At 38.9% G+C, this 24,115-nt stretch overlaps 1 protein-coding gene across 1 annotated transcript in view; it reads right to left on the reverse strand.

Annotated features, from left to right (window-relative positions):
• KIZ (kizuna centrosomal protein) overlaps positions 1 to 24,115 on the reverse strand; it is a gene marked incomplete at its 5' end in the record, with an annotated part of 94,747 nt that overhangs the window by 40,156 nt on the left and 30,476 nt on the right. Inside the window, one exon of the mRNA XM_053663528.1 lies at positions 15,657 to 15,822. Coding sequence (XP_053519503.1) covers positions 15,657 to 15,822 — 166 coding nt within the window. The remainder of the gene's footprint in view (positions 1 to 15,656; positions 15,823 to 24,115) is intronic.

Here is a 24,115-nt window from a genome sequence, read left to right on the forward strand (position 1 = left end):
CTCCAACTAATCCTAATATCTATTTTACTTCAGATTTTCTGTAAGATAAATTGAAGGGGGCATTAATAAAATCAAAGACACTGTGTCTGATTTCTTAAAAGGTACAGAATCATTACAAAAAGGTGGAAATACTCTGTTTTGTTTTTATTTTATGCAGGTCAACCAAAAAGTTATTCAGCTTTTAGGATACAAGTCCTAAATGACCCTATGCTATTTTTGTATACAATTATACTTATTTGCTCAAGGGAAAGTAGCAAAGATAGAAACTCATATTTAAAAAAAAAGAAAAAAAGTTGTTTATTAATAAACATTCCTGGTGGCTGGAAGCCAGAATTGGGGGTTCCTCTTGTCTACTGTTCTAAGATAAATCACTTGACTTTAGTGAGTTGGCTCTCATACTTCTCAGAATCAGGAAAATGTGCTATGAGGGGGAACACAAGAAACCCTGGAATTTATTTATAAAAATTGTATATTCATTCTCACATGTTTAAACTTCAGTCACCTTCAAAGTATTCTCCATTTGATGCAATACACCTATGGAGATGTTCTTTCTACTGCTCCAATAAGTTTCTAGACTCATCAATTTTGGTGCCCTTTTAGTGACTCTTTTTGTTTTACCTCTTCCACAACAGCAAGACTCTTTTTATTCAGGGAAACAAACAAAAAAAGTCGCTTGGGGTGAGACTGGGTGACTAGGGAGGGTGAAGCATGGGGGTCATGCTGCTTTTTGGTCAAAAACTGCTGAACACGCAGCATGGTGTGGGCAGGTGTGTTCATACATTGCCCATCATAAAATGGGCAAATGTGTTTAATCTTCAAAAAAAATTCATTGATCCCAAACACAGCCTCTCACAACAACCAGCCACCTGGTACACTGATACATATGGGTTGCCCTAGAACACTCATCTAGCAGGGGGAAGCCTGCACTACAAAGGGGCCTACACTCCAGAAGATAATTACGGGTTTTTTTTGGGGGGGGTCCCACTTCATTTATTTTAAAGAGGGATTTTTTGTGAAAAAATATCAAGCTAGTAGTTGCAACATTTCAGATTTAGGGGGATTAAGTATTTTGTCCAAATACAACACAGAACTGATGTTTTTACTGGAAGGAAGAAATGTGAATGGATTCTTAGCAGCAAGGGACCACTTTACTATTCTGGAAAAGACAGGCCATTCCCATGTTCCACAGGGTTTCCATTCTGGTTCCCTTCCTTATTTAAGGGCTTGGACTAATTGGGCTGTGGGCTTTCCCTTCAATACTGTCTGAACCTGCTTTCAACTGTACAGCAGTACTGGAGTGAGACAGTTCGTTTCTCCTACCCCATGCAACTAGAGCACACCCCCTTTTGAACCATGCCTCCTCACTGGTATTTGATTCTTAAACCTGTGGTCCTTTTCTAAGTGGACAGTCACTGAAACCAACATGGACAATTTTTATCTGAGATGTAGCGGCCCTGACACAAGTAATAAAAGTTTGGTAAAATTAATACTGGGGACTGCTGGGCATCTATCCCCTTCACCTTCCATCACACATCCTTCCTCTAATGGTTTAAGGGCAAAGTGAAGTTTAAAATGTAAAAGGATTAAGTGCATTTCTATGAAGGAATAAACACTAATTGAGGCAGGACCCAGAAACACCAAATCCGCTGGAGAAATCTAGCAGGTAATCAGAACTGGGAGTTGTTCTCCATGCACGTATTACACTCTTATTCACCCTTATTTTAGTCAGAAGAACTGCACCAAACAACATATGGAGGACTGGGAGACGAGCCAAAAAGGAAAAAACAAAATTAAGATCTGGTTAAAAAAATGATCAGTAGAGGTTGCAGGCTACACAGCTTGTGTAGAAACAAGGGAAGAGGGTTCAACATAGATATTGTAAATATACTGTACAGGGTGGGACTGTAAATGCAGACACTTTCTGCAGTCAAGCAGGAAACACACATAAAAAGTGACTTTGCTCAGGTGGGAGCAGTGAGAGGGGTGACACAACACAAGCCCTGTCCACTGGGGAGGGCTATTCTCTGGTCAATTGCTGCTGGGTGGGAAAGTGGGCTTAGTCTTGCCAGATTTCTGCACAGGCCAAACAGAACATATTTGCAATGTTTAAACTAGATGGTGACAAGCAATTGTTTCTGTGTTGCAAGAAAACTTCATGGAAAACTTCAGCCAAGGTATACAAGCTGCTTGCCAGAATAGCTTACTCAGTTGAAAGAGAAAATAGACCATTATCACAGGAGGCTGCATTGCGACAACTGTATGGAGATTTTTAAGTAGCTGTCTATTTCAAATGGACCAGATTTCAGATTATTTAGAAATAAGTGTATTCTTTTTGCTAGAGATGCTCAAACAATTCAGATATCCTCCAGGAATAGTCTAGAAGGCTTGCGTAGGAGGCCGACTTCATAAATCAAAAAAGGCAAACCTAGGAATATGAGGTGGTGGCAACTCAAGCCCAGGCTTCTGATAGTGAAGAATCAAATGGTGAAAAGCTGCACTCACTATTTTCACCTGGAAATTCATAGTTATTAAAGGAATGAATGAACAAACAGAGAGCAAAGGTAACAAATCTAAAGGTTTACGTTAGCCTGCTATAAACAAGGTAGGGACAAAGTTAAAATAATTCTTAGGGGAAAAAGACTTTAATCTTCTCAACAAGTGAGTAAACTCTGAAGTATTTAATGAGTGGCTTCCTGGGACTCCAGAGGAACACTTCCTCAAACTCTCCGAAAACAAATGAGCAATGAAAATTATTAGAGAAAACAATTATTTTTAAAGAATACAGTTATTTTCAATTAGAATACTCTGATACACACAGAAACAAACATCCATGCATACTCAAGCTTTTCAGTTCTGGATCTCTCAGTCAAGCATTTATTTAATATTCAAATCTGTGTTAAGATTTACTTTTAAAAGTTTAAAAATTGGCCTGGCTGGTGTAGCTCAGTGGATTGAGCGTGGGCCTGCGAACCAGACAATTGCGGTTCGATTCCCAGTCAGGGTTGCAGGCTGGTTCCCTGCAGGCCAGTTCCCAGCAGGGGATGCACGAAAGGCAACCATACATTGATGTTTCTCTCCCTCTCTCCTTCCCCTCTAAAGATAAATAAACAAAATCTAAAAAAAAAAGGCTGAGAAGAATAAAAAAAAAAAGTTTAAAAATTGCAGTTTAATACAAAAAATAAGGCAGGGGGTCCAGGGGCTAAAATCTATCCTTAGCTATTAATTCCATACTAATAACACAATGAGATAAATATATTTTCCCAGTCTGCGATCTTGTTACAAAGTGGTAATAAATCTCTGAGACTGTTTTTTTTTCTTTTTGATATGCATTTTGAGTCTAGAAATTGGAAACCAATAGAGGAAAAAAAATGAAACATGCTGAATAAAGGGAGGAAGGAGAGGGATGATGTTGAGGAGAGAAGAAAAAAACCCCAACTTCTTAGCTTTAATTCTCTTTTATATGCAAATGTACACCTGCTAAAATACTTCTAAATCTACAAATAAAAAGAAAAAGAAAATATCTGATAAACAAGTGCTTTTAGCAACCAATTACAAGAGCTAGATAAATGTGTCCTTCACCAGCCTCTATGGGGTGTCGCCCGGCAGAGAATCTGTCCAGAGCTTTTGCAGAAATCCCTAATGAGAAAAGAAGAGTTGAGTCCAGAAAGGAATAACAAAGGGAGATGCAAACAATACTACTACTATAGCTAGGGGGAAAAAACGACCTTGAACTGCAAAAAACTGGGCATGTCTGAGTAAGGAAGGATAATTACCATTCCTATATGAGGCGTGTAGAATTTTTTAAATTAAATTTTAAAATTATTTCCTGTCCACTGAATTTCCCAGTGATGTTATTTTTCATGTATATGTATATTCATGCAATTTTCTTGTTTGCAAAATACACTACATGTGTCACTGATGCAGCAAATCCAGTTGTTATTGTAAAATAAAACAAAAGTTGTGGGATATATTGTATTTCTAAAATTAATTCTAAACATAAATATTATCACTTAAAATTCAGAAACCATTACCTAGTAATCTGCTCAAATGAAAATGAGAAAATATTAGGATATGGGTGCTTGATACTGAAAATACAGAAAACTCATCAATATTTAGGAATTATTTTTGTTTAAGGCCATGTCTATGTGAATGTGAAAAACAGGTTGGGTCCACTTTTCATAACCAGACTTCCCACTCACTCCACCAGTTGCTCTGGGCCTGCCAATCTATTCAGGTTTCTCAGGCCTCTCACAGAGAGAGTTGATGTACAGAGAAACTCCTAAAGCACAGGGGCAAATCCAGCCCTCCACCTTGTTTTATCCGGCCTGGCACCTTATTTCTACCCAGCATCATCATCAAGCTCCCGCTTAACTGTTAAGGAATAGTTATTTTTACAGTCCTAAAATTACATTCAGCCCTTTTGATACAGGGTGCAGCCAGGGGGAACCCCCGAAAAAAGATTTGGAATGGTGTCCAGAATTCAAAGTGTATAGGAATATGGAATATTGGAGAGACACATAGGATGTCCTCACCCCACGCCCCCCCAGGGGGAAGGGATGAATAGAGCCAGGGCCATTGAGAGCTGTTTTGCATAGCAATAGTTTTGCAGCTAACCTCTGGAATAATTATTTAACATATCTATAACCTTTAACTGGTTTCATAGATATGTTAAATAGTTGTGGCCAAGTTTTGAACCAGGGAGAAGGGAGTGGCTTCAAACCAGGATGTAACTAGGGGGCTGTGCTCCTGAGTGAGAGTGCCTGTGTGAGAGCTTGGAAAAGATGGGCTCTGGGACATGAGGGGAGAACTGCCCAGGTGAAAGGGAAAACCACGCAGCTTTGCCAGAATGGAGATCCCTACAGCCAGTGAAGAAGAAAGCCACATGCTTTTGGTGGAGTGCAGACCCCTGCAGCTTTGGTAGAAGAGGCCCACGTGGCTTTGGGATGCTTCCTTTGGCCCTGTGGCCTGGAAAGCAGGAGAGACTTTGACTGGAACCGGGTACAAAGAACTCTTGCCAATGGACCGTGAGAGGGTACCACAGTACTTTGGATTAACTAGAGATCCTGCCTGACACAGCTGACGGTACTAGCGGCCTGAAACACAGACGTGTGCTCTTTTCCTGATTTACGGTACCTGGAGTTGGGACAGTGGGAGAAGGGAACGCTTTGTGGGTGTAGGTGTATACCCTAAAAGACTTTGATATTTTAGTGGAGGCAATAGGCCTGAATAGCATTAAATAAATATTTCGTTTCCTTTTCACAAATCTCTGGCTTTGAGAGATGTCTTTCCAATTGGTGGCAGACAGAAGAGCCCAGTAGATATTCGTATTTTGTCCTTGGGAGGGGCCCCTGTTGTATAGCAGTTTTTGGCATCCCTAGGTGGGCCAAATATTGTATTGCCCCTCCCTCGGACCTCTTGTTCAGTAACACTTTGAAGGCAACCACAAGGCTGATGTGATCCCCGGTGAAAATGAGTTTGGCATCCCTGTCCTAAAGCATATGAATGAGTTGCTTGGATTAACTAAAAATGTATTAAACACTTAAATATAAGACCTAAAACCATAAAACTCCTAGAAGACAACATAGGTGATAAACTCTCTGACATTGGTCTTAACAATAATTTTCCTGATTTATCTCCTTGGGCACGGGAAACAAAAGAAAAAATAAACAAATGGCACAACATCAAACTAAAAAAGTTTTTGCACAGTAGAGGAAACCATCAAGAGAATAAAAAGCCTACTGAATGAAAGAGGATAGTCACCAATGACATAATTTATAAAGAACTCATACAACACCAAAAAAACAATCCAATTAAAAAATGGGCAGAAGACCTCACCAGACTCTCCAGAGAGGACACACAGATGGCCAATAGAGTATGAAAAGATGCTCAACTCACTAATCTTCAGAGAAATGCAAATTAGAACTACAATGAGAGATCACTTCATACCTGTCAGAACAGCTCTGGTCAATAAATCAACAAACAACAAGGAGTGTGAAGAAAAGAGAAACCTCATTCACAGCTGGCGGGACTGCAAATTGATGTAGCCACTATGGAGGAACCTTGATAAATTAAAAATAGAAATGCCTTGTGACTCAGAAATACAACTTCTGGGTATTTATGTGAGGAAATCCAAAACATTAATTTGAAAATATATATGCACCCTATGTTCATTGCCTTGTTATTTATAATAGCCAAGATATGGAAGCAACCTAAGTACCTATCAATAGATGACTGGATAAAGAAGATGTGATACATATATCACAATAGTCTATTGTGATACAATAGACCATTACTCAGCCATAAAAAAGAATAAAATCTTACTATTTGTGACAGCATGGGTGGACCTACAAGTTTATATGTTGAGTGAAAATCAGTCAGGTAACGACAAATACAACTTCATATGATTTCACTTTTATGTGGAATCTAAAAAAAACAAAAGAAATAAACAAAGCAAAAACAGATTTATAGATACAGAGAAATGAGGGTTGCCGGATAGGAAGGGGTTTGGGGACTAGGTGAAAAAGGTGAAGATGTCTCAGTCCTCTTTCCTCTTTGCTTAATCCCACCACCCCCTAACCCTACACCCACCAGAGCTGTCAGCCTGTTCTCTATTAGTCTGTCTCTATTTTGCTTGTTAGTTCAGTTTGTTCATTAGATTCCACGTATGTGAAATCATATGGTATGTGTCTTTCTCCGACTGGCTTAGTTTACTTAGCATAATGCTCTCCAGGTCCATCTATGCGTTGCAAAGGTTAAACTTTTCTTCCCTTTTATGGGAGTCGTATTCCACTGTGTAAAAATGTCCCACAGCTGTTTTATCCACTCAACTACTGATCGACAGTTGAGCTGCTTCCATAACTTAGCAATTCTAAATAACACTACAATGAATATAGGAGTACCTATCTTCTTTCGAATTGGTGTTTCAGGTTTCTTTGTATAAATTCCAGGAAGTGGAATTACTGGGTTATATGGCAGATCCATTTTTAATTTTTTGAGATATCTCCATAATGCTTTCCACAGTAGCTGCACCAGTCTGCATTTCCACCAACAGGGCACAGGGGTTCCTTTCCCCACATCCTTGTCAGCACTTGTTGCAGTGTGGTAATTGTGGAGGGGAAGGGAGTGTTAGGGAGAATAAATGGTAATGGAAAAAATACAAAATAGACTTCTGGCCAAGATGGAGGTGTAGGTGGAAATACTGTACCTCCTCACACAACCAAGTTTAAAGACAACAAAGTTTTAGTAAAAAAAAAAATGCAACCAAAACACAGAAAATTGAACTATACAGAAGTCCGACAACAACAAACCTTTCAGCCAGATGGGAAAGAGGGGCAGAGCCAGCACCTGGAAGAGCAGGGTTGTGCAGGAACACTCGGCCAGGCCAGACCGACACAGGTGCGTGGGCGGTGGTTGGCAGGTCCTAGGCGTGGGGTTGAGACCGGCAGACCCAGTGAGGGTGCAAGGCAGCAGTCTGACCCCGGTCACACATTCATGTGCAGATAAACCAGCAAAGGAATGAGCAGTGACACAGACCTCACAGTCCCCAGCCTCGGGAAGCAGCAGAGGGGACTGCTATTGCCCCTCTCTGACCCTGTCCCCATATATAGCATCACAACCCAGCGACTGAGTTGCCCCGCCCTGGTGAACACCTAAGGCTCAGCCGCTCATTCGTCGTAACAGGCACGAACAGACCAAATACATTATAACTCAAGAACTCAAAGCTCCAGAGCCAATAACAGTAAGCGACCAAGAAATAGCCAACCTATCAGATGTACAGTTCAAAACACTGGTGATCAGGATGCTCACAGAACTGGTTGATTTTAGTCACAAATTAGAGGAACATATGAAGGCTAAACTAATTGAAATGAAGGGAAATGCACAGGGAACCAATAGTGATGGAAAGGAAACTGGGACTCAAATCAAGGGAGAGGATCAGAAGGAAGAAAAAAATGACCAAACAGAAAAGGATGAAGAAACAAGAATTCAAAAAAATTAGGAGAGGCCTAGGAACCTCCAGGACATCTTTAAACACTCCAACATCCAAATTATAGGGGTACCAGAAGGGGAAGAGGAACAGCCACGAGTGGAAACCTTATTTGAACAAATAATAAAGGAAAACTTTCCCAATCTGGCAAAGGAAATAGACTTCCAGGAAATCCAGGAAGCTCAGAGAGTCCCAAAGAAGTTGGGCCCAAGAAGGAACACACCAAGGCACATCATCATTACATTACCCAAGATGAAAATGAAGGAGAGAATACTAGAAGCAGCAAGAAATAAGGGGACAGTCATCTACAAAGGAGTTTCCATCAGACTGTCAGCTGATTTCTCAAAAGAGACCTTACTGGCAAGAAGGGGCTGGAGTATTCCAAGTCATGAAATCCAAAGACCTACATCCAAGATTGCTCTATCCAGCAAAACTTTCATTTAGAATGGAAGGGCAGATAAAGTGCTTCTCACATAAGGTCAAGTTCAAGGAGTTCATCATCACCAAGCCCTTATTATATGAAATGTTAAAGGAACTTATCTAAGAAAAAGAAGTTAAAAAATATGAACAGTGAAAGGACAGCAAACTCACAGTTATTAACAACCACACCTAAAACAAAAGCAAACTAAGAGGACAGCTAGATCAGGAGCAGAACCATAATAATGGAGATCACATGGAAGGTTAGCAACAGGGGAGCAGGAAGAGGAGAAGGGGGGAGAAGGTACAGAGAATAAGTAGCATAGACAGTAGGTAGGAAATAGATGGGGAGGGCAAGAACAGTATGGGAAATGTAGAAGCTAAAGAACTTGTGACACATGGACATGAACTAAAGGGGGAGGGGAATGGGGGGAGGGGGTGTGCAGGGTGGAGGGTAATGAAGGGCGGAATGGGACAACTATAATGGCATAATCAATAAAACATATTAAAAAAATAAAATAAAATCAGTAATACTGTGTTCATATTTGAACATTACTAGAAGAATAAACCTTAAAAATTCTCATAACAAGAAAAAATTTTGTAACTGTGTGATGATGAATATTAGCTACATTTATTTTGGTTATTATTTTTGCAATGTATATAAATATCAAATCATTACACTGTATATCTGAAACCAATGTAGTGCTAATACATGTCAATTATATCTCAATAAAAAATTTTATAAGAAAATAACATTTGCAGTATTTTGGAGAGTGTGATCTACCTGCAGTAAGGGATGACTGGAAAGAATACTTAAAAGACAAGTAAGAATAAGCAACGAGGCCACTTACTGGTTTCTCCCCAGTAAGGCTTTACGCTTTTAACTGAAATGAATTTAGAGATTATTAGATAGTTACAAATTCAAAGTCACAAGCAAAAGAAAATGGAGACAACTGTATGTGAACAACAATAAAAAGAGAGAAAAAAATAAACCAAATTGCCTGGATTAAATCTTGACTACCACTTTCTACCAGCATGAAATGCTTAAAATAATGTGACACATAATCGATGAATTTTACAAATACTAATTTGTATTTTTATACATATATGCACAGAAATTTGGACTGTAAACATATTCATATAGATATCAAATCAATTCATTAGTTTTCAGTCAATACAGAATATATGAGGCAGACACTGTTTATTAAAGACCTGTGTCTATTGCTAAGGGAGGAAAAAAAAGGAAAAGAAAAGCATCCAAATGACTTCTTGGTTATTTGCAGTCAGGATCATCTACACTTCTATTTAAAAAAAAAAAAAACAAGAAAGAGAGAGAGAACTCTACCAGAGTTTTCTCAAAATGAAGAATAAAAAATGCAATAAACCTAACAACGGAAAATGTTTAACACAACACCTCTGTATTTTGGATTGAAATACTATCTGATGCAGAATATATACAATAATTGCTCTATTACCAACTCCTTTTGCAAAACCAAAGTTCGTCACAGAAACATGGGTTTAAAAAATTAAATCATCAGGCCATGAATTATACTGCCATAAAATAAAGCCATTCCTTCCACATATAAACAACAAAAGTACCACATATGCAGATGCATGCCTAAGTACTTCAGTGCAATGGTGTATACACTTGTATAAATATTTAAAGTCAGACCTTTAAATTTATAATGAAGTAACAGACCACTTTACAAAATAAGAAACTACTAAATTTAGATGCATGACAAATAGAACTCTGTTCAGAATACTAACTGCGGCTGTTGATATTTTAAAACTAAAAAAAAAATGATGATATTGAGATTTCATCTTAACAAACCTAATACATGTGCAGAAATCTTAAGGTCTTTGTTGAAAGTATATTTTATTGATTATGCTATTATATTTGTCCCAATTTTATCCTTTGTCCTTCTCTGCCTAGGGCCCCCTTTCCCTCCGGGAATCCCCTCCCTAAGTTCATGTCCACAGATCATGCATATAAGTTCTTTGACTTCCTCATTTCCAATACTAATTTTAACCTCCCCCTGTCTATTTTGTCACTACCAATTATGCTACTTAATGCCTGAACCTTCTCCCCCATCTTCACCTCCCCTCTCCCAGCTGATAACCATCCAAATAATCTCCATATCTATGATTCTGTTCCTGTTCTGGTTGTTTGCTTAGTTTGTTTTTGTTTTCTAGGTTCAGTTGTTGATAGTTGTGATTTTAAAAAATATTTTATTAATTATGCTATTACAGTTGTCCCATTTCTTCTCCCCTTTGTTCCTCTCCACCCTATACCCTCCCCACAACCATCATTCCCCAATGGTAGTTCACGTCCATGAGTCACACCTATAAGTTCTTTGGCTTCTCCATTTCCCATACTATTCTTAACCTCCCCCTGTCTATTTTGTACTTACCATTTATGCTTCTTATTCCCTGTACCTTTTCCCTCATTCTCCCTCCTCCCTTTTTCTGCTGATAACCCTCCACATGATCTCTATTTCTGTGAATCTGTTCTCGTTCTAGTTGTTTGCTTAGTTTTGTTTTTGTTTTTTTAGGTTCTGTTGTTGACAGTTGTCAGTCTGTTGTCATTTTACTATTTATATTTTTTATCTTTTTTTTTTTTAGATAAGTCCCTTTAACATTTCATATGATAAGGGCTTGGTGATGATGAACTCCTTTAACTTGACATTATCTGAGAAGCACTTTATCTGTTTTCTGCCCTTTCATTCTAAATGATAGCTTTACTGGATAGAGTAATCTTGGATGGAGGCCCTTGCCTTTCACCACTTTGAATACTTCTTTCCAGAACCTCTTGCCTCTAAGGTTTCTTTGGAGAAATCAGCTGACAGTCTAATGGGAATTCCTTTGTAGGTAACTGTCTCCCTTTCTCTAGTTGCTTTTAAGATTCTCTCCTTATCTTTAATTTGGGGTAATATAATGATAGTGTGCCTTGGTGTGTTCCTCCTTTGGTTCAACTTCTTTGGGACTCTCTGAGCTTCCTAGACTTCCTGGAATCTATTTTCTTTGTAAATTGGGGAATTCTCCTTCATTATGTTTTCAATAAATTTTCAATTTCTTGCTTTGCTCTTCTCCTAATGACACCCCTATTATTCGGATGTTGGAATGTTTAAAGTTTTCCTAGTGGTTCCTAAACTTCTAATCATTTTTTTTTGGTTTAATTCTTGTTGTTTCATTCTGTTGTGGTTGAATGTTTATTTCTTCCTTCTGCTCCAAACCATTGATCTGAGTTCCAGTTTCCTTCTTGTCATGGTTGGTTCCCTGTACATTTTCGTTTATTTCACTTTTCACAGCCTTCACTTTTCCCTCTATTTTGTGACCATACTCAACAATTTCTTTAAGCATCCTGATTACCAGTGTTTTGAATTCTGCATCTGATAGGTTGGTTATCTCTTCATTGCTTAGTTGTATTTTTTCTGGAGTTTTGATCTGTTCTTTCACTTTTGTCAGATATTTTTTAATCTTGGTTCACCTGTTACATAGTAAGTGGCGGATCTTTAGGTATTCACCAGGGCAGGGCAACCCATATCACTGCCTGGTAGCGCTATATGTAGGGGAGGGGTCCAAGAGGGTACAACACTGCTTGCTTGGCTCTCTGCCAGCTTTCAGTCACTTCCCCTACTACTCAGAAGCAAATTGGGCCTTTCTGGTGCTTATTCCCAGGTGGGTGGGTTTGTATATGTTCTAGGATCCTGTGGGTTTCTCTAAGAACCTCTCCTGTGAGGCTGGGAGTTTCTCCTGTTGCCTCACCCCTCACAGGATTATTCATTCAGTCAGAGGTTTTAAGGCTTTATTTCCCCTGCACTGGAACCCTGGCTTTCAGTCTGTCTCACTTCCCATTTGCTCCTCCTGGTCTATACTCATGCAAATGTGGGACCACTTGCTCCACCAACCACTACCTCATCTGTCCCAGTCCTCCAGCCACTGTCTTGCCATGCATCCTTTCCATCCAGGCTGCCCAGCTCTGCCCCTCCTACAGGTCTGAACAAATGTTTCTTCTTTAAATCCTTGGTTGTCAGACTTCCATACAGTTAGATTTTCTGGCAGTTCTGGTTATTTTTTTGTTTTTAAATTTGTTGTTGTGCTTTCTTTTGCTTGTGCGAGGAGGCAAAGTACATCTACCTATACTTCCATCTTGGCTAGAAGTCCCTGTTGTCATTTAAATGTTCATAGTTTTGATCTGCTTCTTTTTCTCAAGTTCAACATTTCATGTAATAATGGCTTGGTGATGAATTCCTTTAGCTTTACCTTGTCTGGGAAGCACTTTATCTGCCCTTGCATTCTAAATGGTAGCTTTGCTGGATAGAGTAATGTTGCTTGTAGGTCCCTGATTTTCATCACTTTGAATACATCATGCTGGTCCCTTCTTAACTGCAGAGTTTCTTTTGGGATATGAGATAATTGTCTTATGGGAACTCCTTTGTAGGTAACTCTGCTTTTCTCTTGCTGCTTTTAAGACTCTCTCCTTATCTTTAGCTTTTGGCATTTTAACTATGATTATGTCTTGGTGTGGTACTCTTTGGGTCCAACTTGTTTGGGACTCTCTGTGCTTCCTGGACTTGTATGTTTATTTTCTTGGCCACATTAGGGAAGTTTTCTTTCATTATTTTTTCACATAAGTTTTCAATTTCTTGCTCTTCTTCTCCTCCTCCTGGTATACCTATGATTTGGATGTTGGTACATTTAAATCTGTCCCATCTGTTTCTAATCCTCTCCTTGTTTTTTTTTTTTTTTTTTTGTTCTTTTTTGTTTTTTGAATTCTCGTTTCTTCTTTTTGCTCTGGCTGAATGTTATTTTCTTCTTTATGTTTCAAACCATTGATTCGAATCCTGGCTTCCTTCTCCTCACTATTGGTTCCCTGTGGATTTTTGTTATTTCACTTACTGTATCCTTCATCTCTTCCTTTATTTTGTGGCTGCACTCAGTGGGTTTTCTGAACATTCTGATCACCAGTGATTTGAACTTTGCATTTGATAGGTTGGCTGTCTCCATTTTGTTTAGTTCTTTTTCTGGGGTTTTGTTCTGTTCTTTCATTTGGGCCATTTCTTCGACTCCTCAATTTGGCAGCCTCCCTGTGTTTGTTTCTGTGTATTAGATAGAGCTGCTTTTACTCCCTGTCTTAGTGGTGAGGTCTACATAGAAAAAGCATCTGTAAATTGTGTGGAGCAGAGTCTTAAATAATTGCCAGGGTGCAACAACCCACTTCACTGCTTTGTGGCTCTCTGTGTGTTGGGGCAGGGATGGTGGTGAGGAGACAATGCCACTGCCTGGCTTCTGGAGGCCTGCCTGGCACTCAGCTTGCTTTCAGTCACCTCACCTACTTCCCGTATGTGATTAGTAACCTTCCAGCTGCGACTGTGGCATTTGCATGTGTTCTAAACCTGTGCAGGCCCTTTCAGTGGTACAAATCTGGCAGTTTCTTCTGCTGCCCCAACCCCCACTGGTTTGCACAGTCAGAGGTAATGGGGGTTTATCTTCCCAGTGATGGAAATCTGGGCTGTTGTCTGGCCTGGGGCTGGTACCACTGGCTCCCAAGGAATCCCTCTTGATTTTTATCTACTACGTATGAATATAGGACCATGTTTTGCTGCTGCCATTGTCTCTCCACTCCACACTGCCTCTCTGCCCCATCTCTACTACTCTGCACCCCTACTGGTCTGGATGAATGTGGCTTCTTTAAATCCTTTGTTGTCAGACTTCCATACAGCCCAATTTACTGATGGTGCAGGGTGTTACTTGTTTTTGAAATCTGGTTGTAATTCTTTCCATGGTTGTGCAAGAAGGCAAGGTATGTCTAACTATGCATCCATCTTGAGTGGAAGTCCCTTAATTACTAAAATTGTTAAATTATCTGACATGCTTTGTAACTGAGGCACAAGCAAGTTTCCTGTCTGGTACCTTTTCCCCTGTTTTTATTTTAATGATACAATTTAATTATCACAGGAAATAAAAGAGTAAAATCAGAAATATCTCTAGTTTACCATATAATGACTGAGTGTTCCCCATGGAAACTGACCTTTTCATGCAGATGCAGGTGCTGAAAGACTACGTGATGGGGATGCTCACATGTGTAAATGTATTAACAGTTATTAAGAACTGAATAGACATGGTTATTTTCCACCTTATTTTTGTGTTAAAGTAAGCTTGCATGTTTTGATTATGTGCTCTTATAATTATTTTCCGGATCCAGCATGTAGTAGTTAAACATACCTCCTCTTAAAAGAGTCCACAAACCACTAACATAGAATGTTCTGATTATATAATAAGGTTGAATTCTGTGTTTGAAACTCTCAGGCAACCATAAATTTACCCATGATTGGAATCTTCACTACCATGCTTTCTTCCCTGCTCTCGTCTAAAAATATGGTAATAAAAATATATGTCAGGGTTATATTTATGGGCTAGGCTTTTGTTTTGTTTTTTTTAACTACCATTCCTCTTATTTTTCACTGTCTCTCCTCTTTCTTTTTTTGGTTTATTTCTTGCCCAAAATAGTACTATTTCTAAAAGGAACCTATATTAAAACTATCTCTATGTTGTCCTCGTGCAAAATAATTTAGCCTGACATCCATCAAATTTGGCTAGGGCTTAAAACAAGAGAGCCTTAATTCCTGTGCATATATATCAACCTCTGATTACATCCTGAGCAACTCACAGTAGACTTGGAAATACCACTATAGCAGTTTACTGACATATCCTAATAGTAATGCTAAAATAATCAACATTTGTGGATACTAAAAATTGGATTTTAAATTTTGGGGGGAACAAATTAATTAATTCTTATTCATCTGTTAAGACTTTTACAATATTGTATTATAAATACAACCTTAAAAATAATGTTTATAAATTATGACTATATTCTATTGATATAAAAAATTTCACAGTCCTTAATGGAATCATTTTAATGAATGATTTAATGAAATCATTTTCATCTTGTAGGATGATCAAAATTATCTGCTACCCAATGATTAGTTTTGTTAAAATTTTTTAACTTATAAAAACTTAAATTTATTGGACATTCAAGATAACTGTAGACCTATAATTAGGTTTCCTATTCTTGTTAGACTAAACAAAATCATGTATTTATTGAAATGTGGTGTAGAAGAAATAGCCTATTATGCATGTTAAAATCAGTGGTATTCTCTAGTCCCCTTTATTTCATAGGTACACTTTGAGAAAGAGGGTGTTGTGTTGACTCTGAATGCATTTTTGCTGTGGGATAACCTTTAACAACAGTTACCTTGTTCCCTTGTAAGAACTCTGTTGAACCAAAGAGTAGGTCTTGCTTCCTTTATTCCAGTATTGTCATTCAGAATAGATGGCAAGCTGCAAGATGATTCATTACTGTGAAAAGCCAACCTATCCTCACACTCTTCCATAGGGGTTCTTTTCAATAATGATGGTGCCTATAGTGTGTTTAAAAGAAAGCACAAAGAAATAAAAACAAACTGTAGCTTCATTCCACTTCATCTCAAAGACCCAGCCTTCAAATACAATTTTAGGTTAAGCTTTACTTAGAATTTAATTTGTTTTCTGACAATGAACTGAATTTAAAATGTCTTCAAAATAAAATAACATCTGATTATTTTCCAGTGGAATTTAATGCTTTACAACAACTTACATTGGAAATAATACTTTTTTTGAAGACTGAATATTATGCAGAAGTGTTCTACTTGTGAAGTAGGTATAGGTAGGAGATATGACCATCTCTGTTAATCTGCACTGCTTTGGCCAAGATTTTCTCTTTCACTGCATGAATCCTTTTACTTGGATTGAGAAAGAGATCTGGAAAAACGTGACCTCGTTGTATCCCCATCCTTCTACAAATGACCCCTGAACTTCCTCCAAGTGGGAGGTTTGCACAAAAACTTGTTGGCTGAGGAGGAGACACTAATCAAAAAGAGAACTGTTCTAAATAACAATCTTCAATTAAGAATAAAGACGCTCTGCTACTAAGTCTGCTGGGGAGTTTGGGAAACTTTTCAAAGGGCACCGAACTGTCTTACCCATATCACCTCATGCGTCCTAGGCAGGGTGGTGGGCACAGATTTTATCACAGCCAACTTGAAAGGTAGAGAAAAAGTGGCGATTAACAGGATAGGTAAACATATATGTCTCCTAATTTCCAGGTCAGCATTCCTAAAAATATGCTGGTAAAATGAGTAAAACAATCAATGATGACATCAACCTGCTGCCAAAGTATGTTTCTTTCTCACTTCTACACAAAAATGATTTGCCCAGGTAACTGGGAGAGGAAATCTCAGGGTGGTGCTAGTTTTTCATTGACATCTGACAACAGTAGTACACACAAGGCAGTGTCCATTTCCCAATTTGTGGGAAATGGCAATGAGACTTTACACATTAATATGACGACTGTGTTGGACAAATCCTCACAGGCCATGTTAGTCCAAGAGCAAAGTAGTAACAATGTAATTATCTAATGAACAAGAAGGAAGATAATAGTCTTTTCTTGTAATTAATGTGAAAGAAGATGCCCTAACAGGGAGAATCACTGATTCTGTTCTGTTCAGGAGACAGAACTGTTCTGATAGGCAGAAAGAACATGGAAGGTCTGGCCTTGTAAATTTGGTTTTGAAAATACAAGACCACTATCATCAGCCTTGATACTCCTGAAAGGCTCCTGCCCCCTGCTCTCTCTTGGATGGGCTAGCTTTCTGGGCCCATGGCCTATTCTAGAGGCTGGAGCAGCTGATTTGGGGAGATTTAAGGAGTTCTAGGCTCCTTGGACAGAGGACTTAGTCTCTCAAGTTAGTCTTGGGAGTTTTTCCTCTATTTGTATAAAGTAGTCCCTGGATAATATTCCAGTTGTGATAACTCTGTTGGGATGATCTGCATAGTAACCCTGTTTCTTCAGGCTGGGGTTCTGTATTCAGTCCTCTCCTTTAAGCTCAGGCCAGGGCTGGCCCCCACAGGGCCCAATCTCAGCTGCCTATGTGTACCATTGCTCCAAACCTGCTTCCAGATTGTTCCAGAAGGGAGGAGTAGAGGAGTACCAGCTCTTTGACTGTCATCTCTCAATCATCCTGGTATGCCTCATCTCTAGATCTCTATTCATCCTGATCTAGGCTGTCCCCACAGAGTTAAGCTCCCACTCTGTGTGTCCAATAATCCTGGGTATATGAAAAATATTTTGGAATGTAAACATAAAGAACTAGCCCAAATTCTACAGTTATAAAGCTATAATTTTCTCTTTCTGATATTTCAAATAATCAAAACTTTCTGAGAGCACTTCAAATATGTATTTCTCCTTCATATTACCTTATGTAATAACTATAAGTTCTTGGCATGAGTTCAAAATAGCCAGTCTTGACACACATTTTAAAAATAAAGGACTATTAAAGGACTGTTGAAGCTTTCCACATTTTCTACTGTAAATCTGTGGACATGGAAACTGTCTTGGATTGTTAATGACTCAGATAACTATTCACTACTTTCTCCATGATGATATACTGTATTTTGTATCCCTTTCATATTAGATCCTTTCTGCTTTCCCTGGGTTTCAACTGGGCTTCAAAAGAACACAGAATAAAATGCTATAATGATACTGCAAACATCCTTCTAGTAAGTCTTTGTATGTTTGACAAGAAAACCATCACAGCCATCATTCCTACACTGAACCCTCTTTTTTTTAACCACGGTGAGGTAAGTGGTGAGATAGGTAAAGTGGTGAGCATACTGCAGGTTTTCATTTATTTTGTATATTTTATCCCATTTATCTTCATTATTTACTACACATATTTCTAGAATTTACTTTTTGATAGCAAAGTTTATAAAAGGACTCACACAAGAAGATAACTCTATAGATAATTTCTCAGAGATGAGTATTTTATACCTAAGAATTTTTAAGTATTTTTACTGATTATGCTATTATAGTTTTCCAATTTTTTCCTTTAACCCCCCTCCACCCTGCCCCACAGCCTTCCAGCATCCCCCCTCTTAGTTCATGTCCACGGGCTGTACATATAAGTTCTCTGAATCCTCTGTTTCCTACATTATTTTTATCTCTCTCCATCTATTTTATGCCTACTAATTATGCTTCTTCTGCCCTGTACCTTTTCCTCCCTTATTCCTCTCTTCCCCCTCCCCACTAAAATCCCTCCATGTGATGTCCATTTCTCTGATTCTGTTCCTATTCTGGTTTTTTGCTTAGTTTTTGTTTTCATTGTTTTTCTTTTCTTTTAGGTTTCTTTGTTGATAGTTGAGAGTTTGTTGTCATTTCACTGTTCATATTTTTTATCTTCTTTTTCTCAGATAAGTCCCTTTAATATTTCATGTAATAATGACTTGGTGATAATGAATTCCTTTAACTTGACCTTATCTGGGAAGCACTTTACCTGCCCTTCCATTTTAGATGAAAGCTTTGCTGTAGAGAGTAATCTTGGATGTAGGTCCTTGCCTTTCATGACTTCAAACACTTCTTTCCAGCCCCTTCTTGCCTGCACGGTTTCTTTTGAGAAATCAGCTGACAGTCTAATGGGAACAGCTCTGTAGGTAACTGTCTTGTTTTCTCTGGCTTCTTTTATGATTTTCTCTTTGTCTTTAATGTTGGGTAACTTAATGGTGATGTGTCTTTGGGTCACTCTCCGGGCTTCCTAGACTTCCTGGAAGTCTATTTCCTTTGCCAGATTGGGGAATGTTTCCTTTATTATATGTTTAAATATGTTTTCAATTTCTTGCTATTGTTGTTCTCCTTCTGGCACCTCTATAATTCAGATATTGGAATGTTTCAAGTTGTCCCAGAGGTTCTTAAGCCTCTCTTCATTTTTTTTGAATTCTTGTTTCTTACTTTTCTTCTGGATAGATGTTTATTTCTTCCTTTTGTTTCAAATCATTGTTTTTTTGCCCTAGTTTCTTTCCTGTCACTGTTTGTTCTCTGAGCATTTCACTTTATTTCACTTTGGGTAACCTTCATTTGTTTTTTTTTCATTTTTTGACCAAGCTCAGTCAGCTCTGTGAGCATTTTGATTATCAGGGCTTTAAATTCTCCAACAGACAGGCTGACAATCTCTTCACTGAGTTCTCTTTCTGAAGCTTTGCTGTGTTCTTTCATTTGGGCCATATTTCTTTGTCTTGGCACAGCTGATATATTATAAGAGGGCAGGGCCTCAGGTATTCACCTGGGCAGAGCAACCCTCTTTGCTGCACTGCAGTACTGCCTGAGGTGGAGAAGCCAGAGAGGAAACAATGCAGTTCACCTGCTCATTTCTGGCACACTTTTCAATGAATTTTCATGTTATTCTGGGCATATCTCTCACCGAGGTAACCCCAGCCATAGTCCACAGCCACCTCTAAGTCCCCTTAAGTCAGTCCCTCCCAGGCAGCCCACCTAACTCATCAGCCAGCTCTGCCCCCAAGGCTGTCCTGTTGCCGTGGTTTTTCTGAGTCAGCCTGCGCTGTCTGCCCCCTTACCAGTCTGGTTGTTCTGGTTGATTTTTTCTTTAATTACTTGGTTGTCAGAGTTCCATGCAGTTTGATTTTCTGGTGCTTTAGGTTGTTTATTGTAGATTGGTTGTTATTCTCCTTTTGGTTGTGCAAGGAAACGAAGGGCTTCCTGGACATCCTAGAATCTATTTCCTTTGCCAAATTGGGAAAGTTCTCCTTCATTATGTTTTCAATTTTTTGCTGTTGCTCTTCTCCTACTGACATCCCTATGATTTGGATGTTCAAATAGTTAAAGTTGTCCCAGAGGTTCCTAAGCTTCTCTAATGGGTTTGTCTGGTTTTTTTTGTTTTTGTTTGTTTTTTAAAAATTCTTGTTTCTTCATTCTGTTCTCATTGAATGATTATTTCTTCCTTCTGGCCCAAATTGTTGGTTTGAGTCCCGATTTCCTTCCCTTCAGTGTTGGTTCCCTGTATATTTCTCTTCATTTCACTTTGCATAGCCTTCACTTTTTCCTCCATTTTGTGATGAAACTCAACCATTTCTGTGAGCATCCTGATCACCAGCGCTTTGAACTGTGCATCTGATAGGTTAGCCATCTCTTTATCGCTTAGTTCTATTTTTGGAGCTTTGATCTGTTCTTTTATTTGGGTGATATTTTTTGTCTTGTTGTGCCTGTTACGTTGTTTAGTAGTGGATCCTTAGGTATTTGCTAGGACAGGGTCAACCCACTTGGCTACATTGTGGCATTGTATATTCGGCAGGGGTCTGAGAGAGAACAATGTTGCTTGCTCAGCTCTTGCCAGCTTTCAGTCACTTTCCCCTACTACCCACAAGCAAATTAGGCCCTTGTGGTGCTGGTCCCTCAGGTGTGTGGGTTTGTGTACATTCTAGGACCCTGTGGGTCTCTCCAGTGAACTCTCCTGTGAGGCTGGGAGTTTCTCTTGCCACTGCAGCTCCACAGGTTTTTAAAGTGAGAGGCTTTTTTTAAAGTCAGAGGTTTTTAAAGTTTGAGGCTTTATTTCCCAGTGCTGGAACTATGGGTTGCACAGTCTGTCTCTCTCCCCAGTTGTTCTTCCTGGTTTATCTGTAGGCAAGTATGGGAATGCCCAGTTTGCTAGCCTCTGCCTCACCCAGTCTGCCTGACAGAAAGGCATATTTCTAAAGAAGCCCCCAATCTAAATGAGTTTGCAGTCTGAGACTGACAATACTAACCCATGAAAGCAAGAGAACAAAAGCTGAGAAAAGAGTGAACAAGGTGCTATACACATCTCACACTGGGTTTGAAAGCACACTGCAAATTTGGGTGCTCTACTGGAAAAATGCCACTAGACAATAATTTTGCCAGGGGCCTTCTGATATTGCTCATGAATGGGCTTTGCATGGGTTTCATCTTACCTGTTACCTCATAAAGGCTCTCTTTGATATGATGGATTTGGAAGCCAGGAGCAAAGACTGTAGGCTATCTCATTGTTCTCAGCAGTCTGAAGCCTAAGTCATTACAAACAAACTAGTCCTTCGCTTTCTTGCTTTCTTAGGCTCCAGCAAAAATTCAATGCTATGGCACATATTTGCAAAATGACTGACAGTGATAACTCTATTGTTTGGATCTTACGAAAGATAAGAGTCCTATTAATTATACTTAGCAGGATACCTAGAATTGTTGACTCCATTCTAGTAGAATTTTTCTCAAAGTTCAGTTTAAATATAGATCCTGCTAAGGAGCCCAAAAGTCATCTAGAATCCCAAAAGTTGTCTAGGTTGACTCTTAATTTATATGCAGAAACTTAATTGTGATGCTTTCATGCATAATTCGATAAATGACACTATCCATAGGAAGATTTTGTGTCCAAAATGCCATTAAGAAAAAAAAAGTTGAAAAATCAAATTCCTCAAGATATGGCAATAAATTATACAAATTTACAAAAAAGAGTTCTTACCAGTTAACAAGAAAAAAATATTACTAACCAAAAAGTATTACTCACCTAAGAGAAAAAATGAGCAAAGATCATGAACTGGCAACTTATAAAAGAAGAAATACAAATAACTAACAAGTACACATGGGAAAATTTCATCTCAATTGTAATGTAAAAGTCAAATGAACAAAAAAAAAATCTGAATGTCATTTGTATTTTTTCAATTTGGGGCTCAAAAAAAAGTTGACAGTATCCAGTTTCATAAAGAGCTCAGAAAAATATTTTCATCAGAGCATCAGAAAAATATTCCTGGTAATTCTGATGACCCTTTCAGAGTGAGCAGTGCACAGCAAATGCCTGAGAAATTCACATAACCTTTGGTTGTGAGTGGGAATTAGGCTCTTTCACAGGATCAAAAGAAAAGCATTCCAAACACCCATGCATAGCAGATTGTGGTGTGGCATGGTTTATTTGTGTGGAACTGGAAGCTATCCCCTGGGTTTCTAATGCCCGATCTTCCTCTATCCTGCCATGGGAAAGCCCAACCATGTCATAAGCTAGGCCAAAGCAAAAGCCAGTATCTGGAGTTTCTGCTTCATATTAAAGTACAGTCCAGAAGTTCTGGCTAAGATGGAGGGATAAGTAGAAATCTTTGACTTCCTCACACAACCAAAAGAAGGATAACAACCAATTTAAAAACAATAAGCAACCAGAACTGCCAGAATAGCAAACTGCATGGAACTCCAACAAGGAAGTTAAAGAAACATTCAGCCAGACTGGTAGGAGGGGTAGAGATGGAGAGATGGGCAACCAGATAGGCAGAGAGGACCTATGGAAAGGCTGAGAACCCCACAGGTGAGGAGGGGCTGTCTGACTAGGAAATGAAAGACTCAAAACCTCTAGCTGTAAATGCTGTGGGGTTTGCAAAGGCTGGAGAAACCCCCAGTCTCACAGGAGAGTTCGTTGAAAAGTGGAGCTAGAGTGGAGCTAGTGAACAGCATTGTTCCCTCTCTGACTCTTCCCCAACAGACAGCACCACAAGGCAGAAAAGAGGGTTGCCCTCCCCTGGCAAATACCTAAGGCCCTGCTACCTAAAAACTTAATAGGTATGCCAAGACAAAGAAAAATGGCCCAAATGAAGAAACAGATAAAAACTCCAGAAAAAGAGCTAAGTGACAAGGAGATACACAACCTATCTCATGCCGAGTTCAAAACACTGGTAATCAGGATGCTCACAGAACTGACTGAGCTCCACTGCCAAATTAAGGAAGAAATGAAGGTTATTCAAAGTGCAATAAAGCAAAATATACAGGGAACCAACAGTGAAGGGAAGGAAACCCGGACTCAAATCAACAATTTGGAACAAAAGGAAAAAGTAAACATCCAACCAGAACAGAATGAAGAAACAAGAATTCAAAAAAATGAGGAGTGGCTAAGGAACCTCTGGGACAACTTTAAGTGCTCTAACATCCAAATCACAAGGCTGCCAGAGGGAGACGAGGAAAAGCAACAAATTGAAAACTTATATGAACAAATAATGAAGGAAAACTCCCCCAACCTGTTGAAGGAAACAGATTCCAGGAAGTCCAGGGAGCCTAGAGAGTCCCAAGGAAATTGGACCCAAAGGAGGAACACACCGAGGCACACCATCATTAAGTTACTTAAGATTAAAGATAAGGAGAGAATCTTAAAAACAACTAGAGAAAAGGAGACAGTTACCTACAAAGGAGTTCCCATAAGACTATCAGCTGATTTCTCCAAAGAAACCTTACAAGCAAGAAGGTGCTGGAAAAAAGTATTCCAAGTCATGAAAGGCAAGGACCTACATCCAAGATTGCTCTATCCAGCAAAGCTATCATTTAGAATGAAAGGGAAGGTAAAGTGCTTCCCAGATAAGGTCAAGTTAAAAGAGTTCATCATCGCCAAGCCTTTATTATATGGAATGTTAAAAAGACTTATCTAAGAAACAGAAGATAAAAAACTATGAACAATAAAATGATGACAAACATAACTATCAACAACTGAGCCTAAAAAACAAAAACTAAGCAAACAACTAGGACAGGAACAGATTCACAGAAATGGAGATCACATGGAGGATTATCAATGGGGAGTGGAAGAGGAGAATGGGGGGAGGATGTACAGGGAATAAGAAGCATAATTGGCAGGCATAAAATAGACAGGGGTAGGTTAAGAATAGTATAGTAAATGGAGAAGCAAAAGAATTTACCATATATATACAACCCATGGACATGAACTAAGGTGGGGGAATGCTGGAGGGTAGGGGCAGCAGGGTGGAGGGGCTATAAAGGGGAGAAGAAAATTGGGACAACTGAAATAGCACAATCACTAACATGTACTTAAAAAAAAAGTACAGTGCAGTTCA

The sequence above is a fragment of the Artibeus jamaicensis genome, unplaced genomic scaffold (genome assembly GCF_021234435.1).
Source record: "Artibeus jamaicensis isolate MK-2021 breed Jamaican fruit bat unplaced genomic scaffold, CSHL_Jam_final contig_320, whole genome shotgun sequence".
Taxonomy (NCBI): Eukaryota; Metazoa; Chordata; class Mammalia; order Chiroptera; family Phyllostomidae; genus Artibeus; species Artibeus jamaicensis.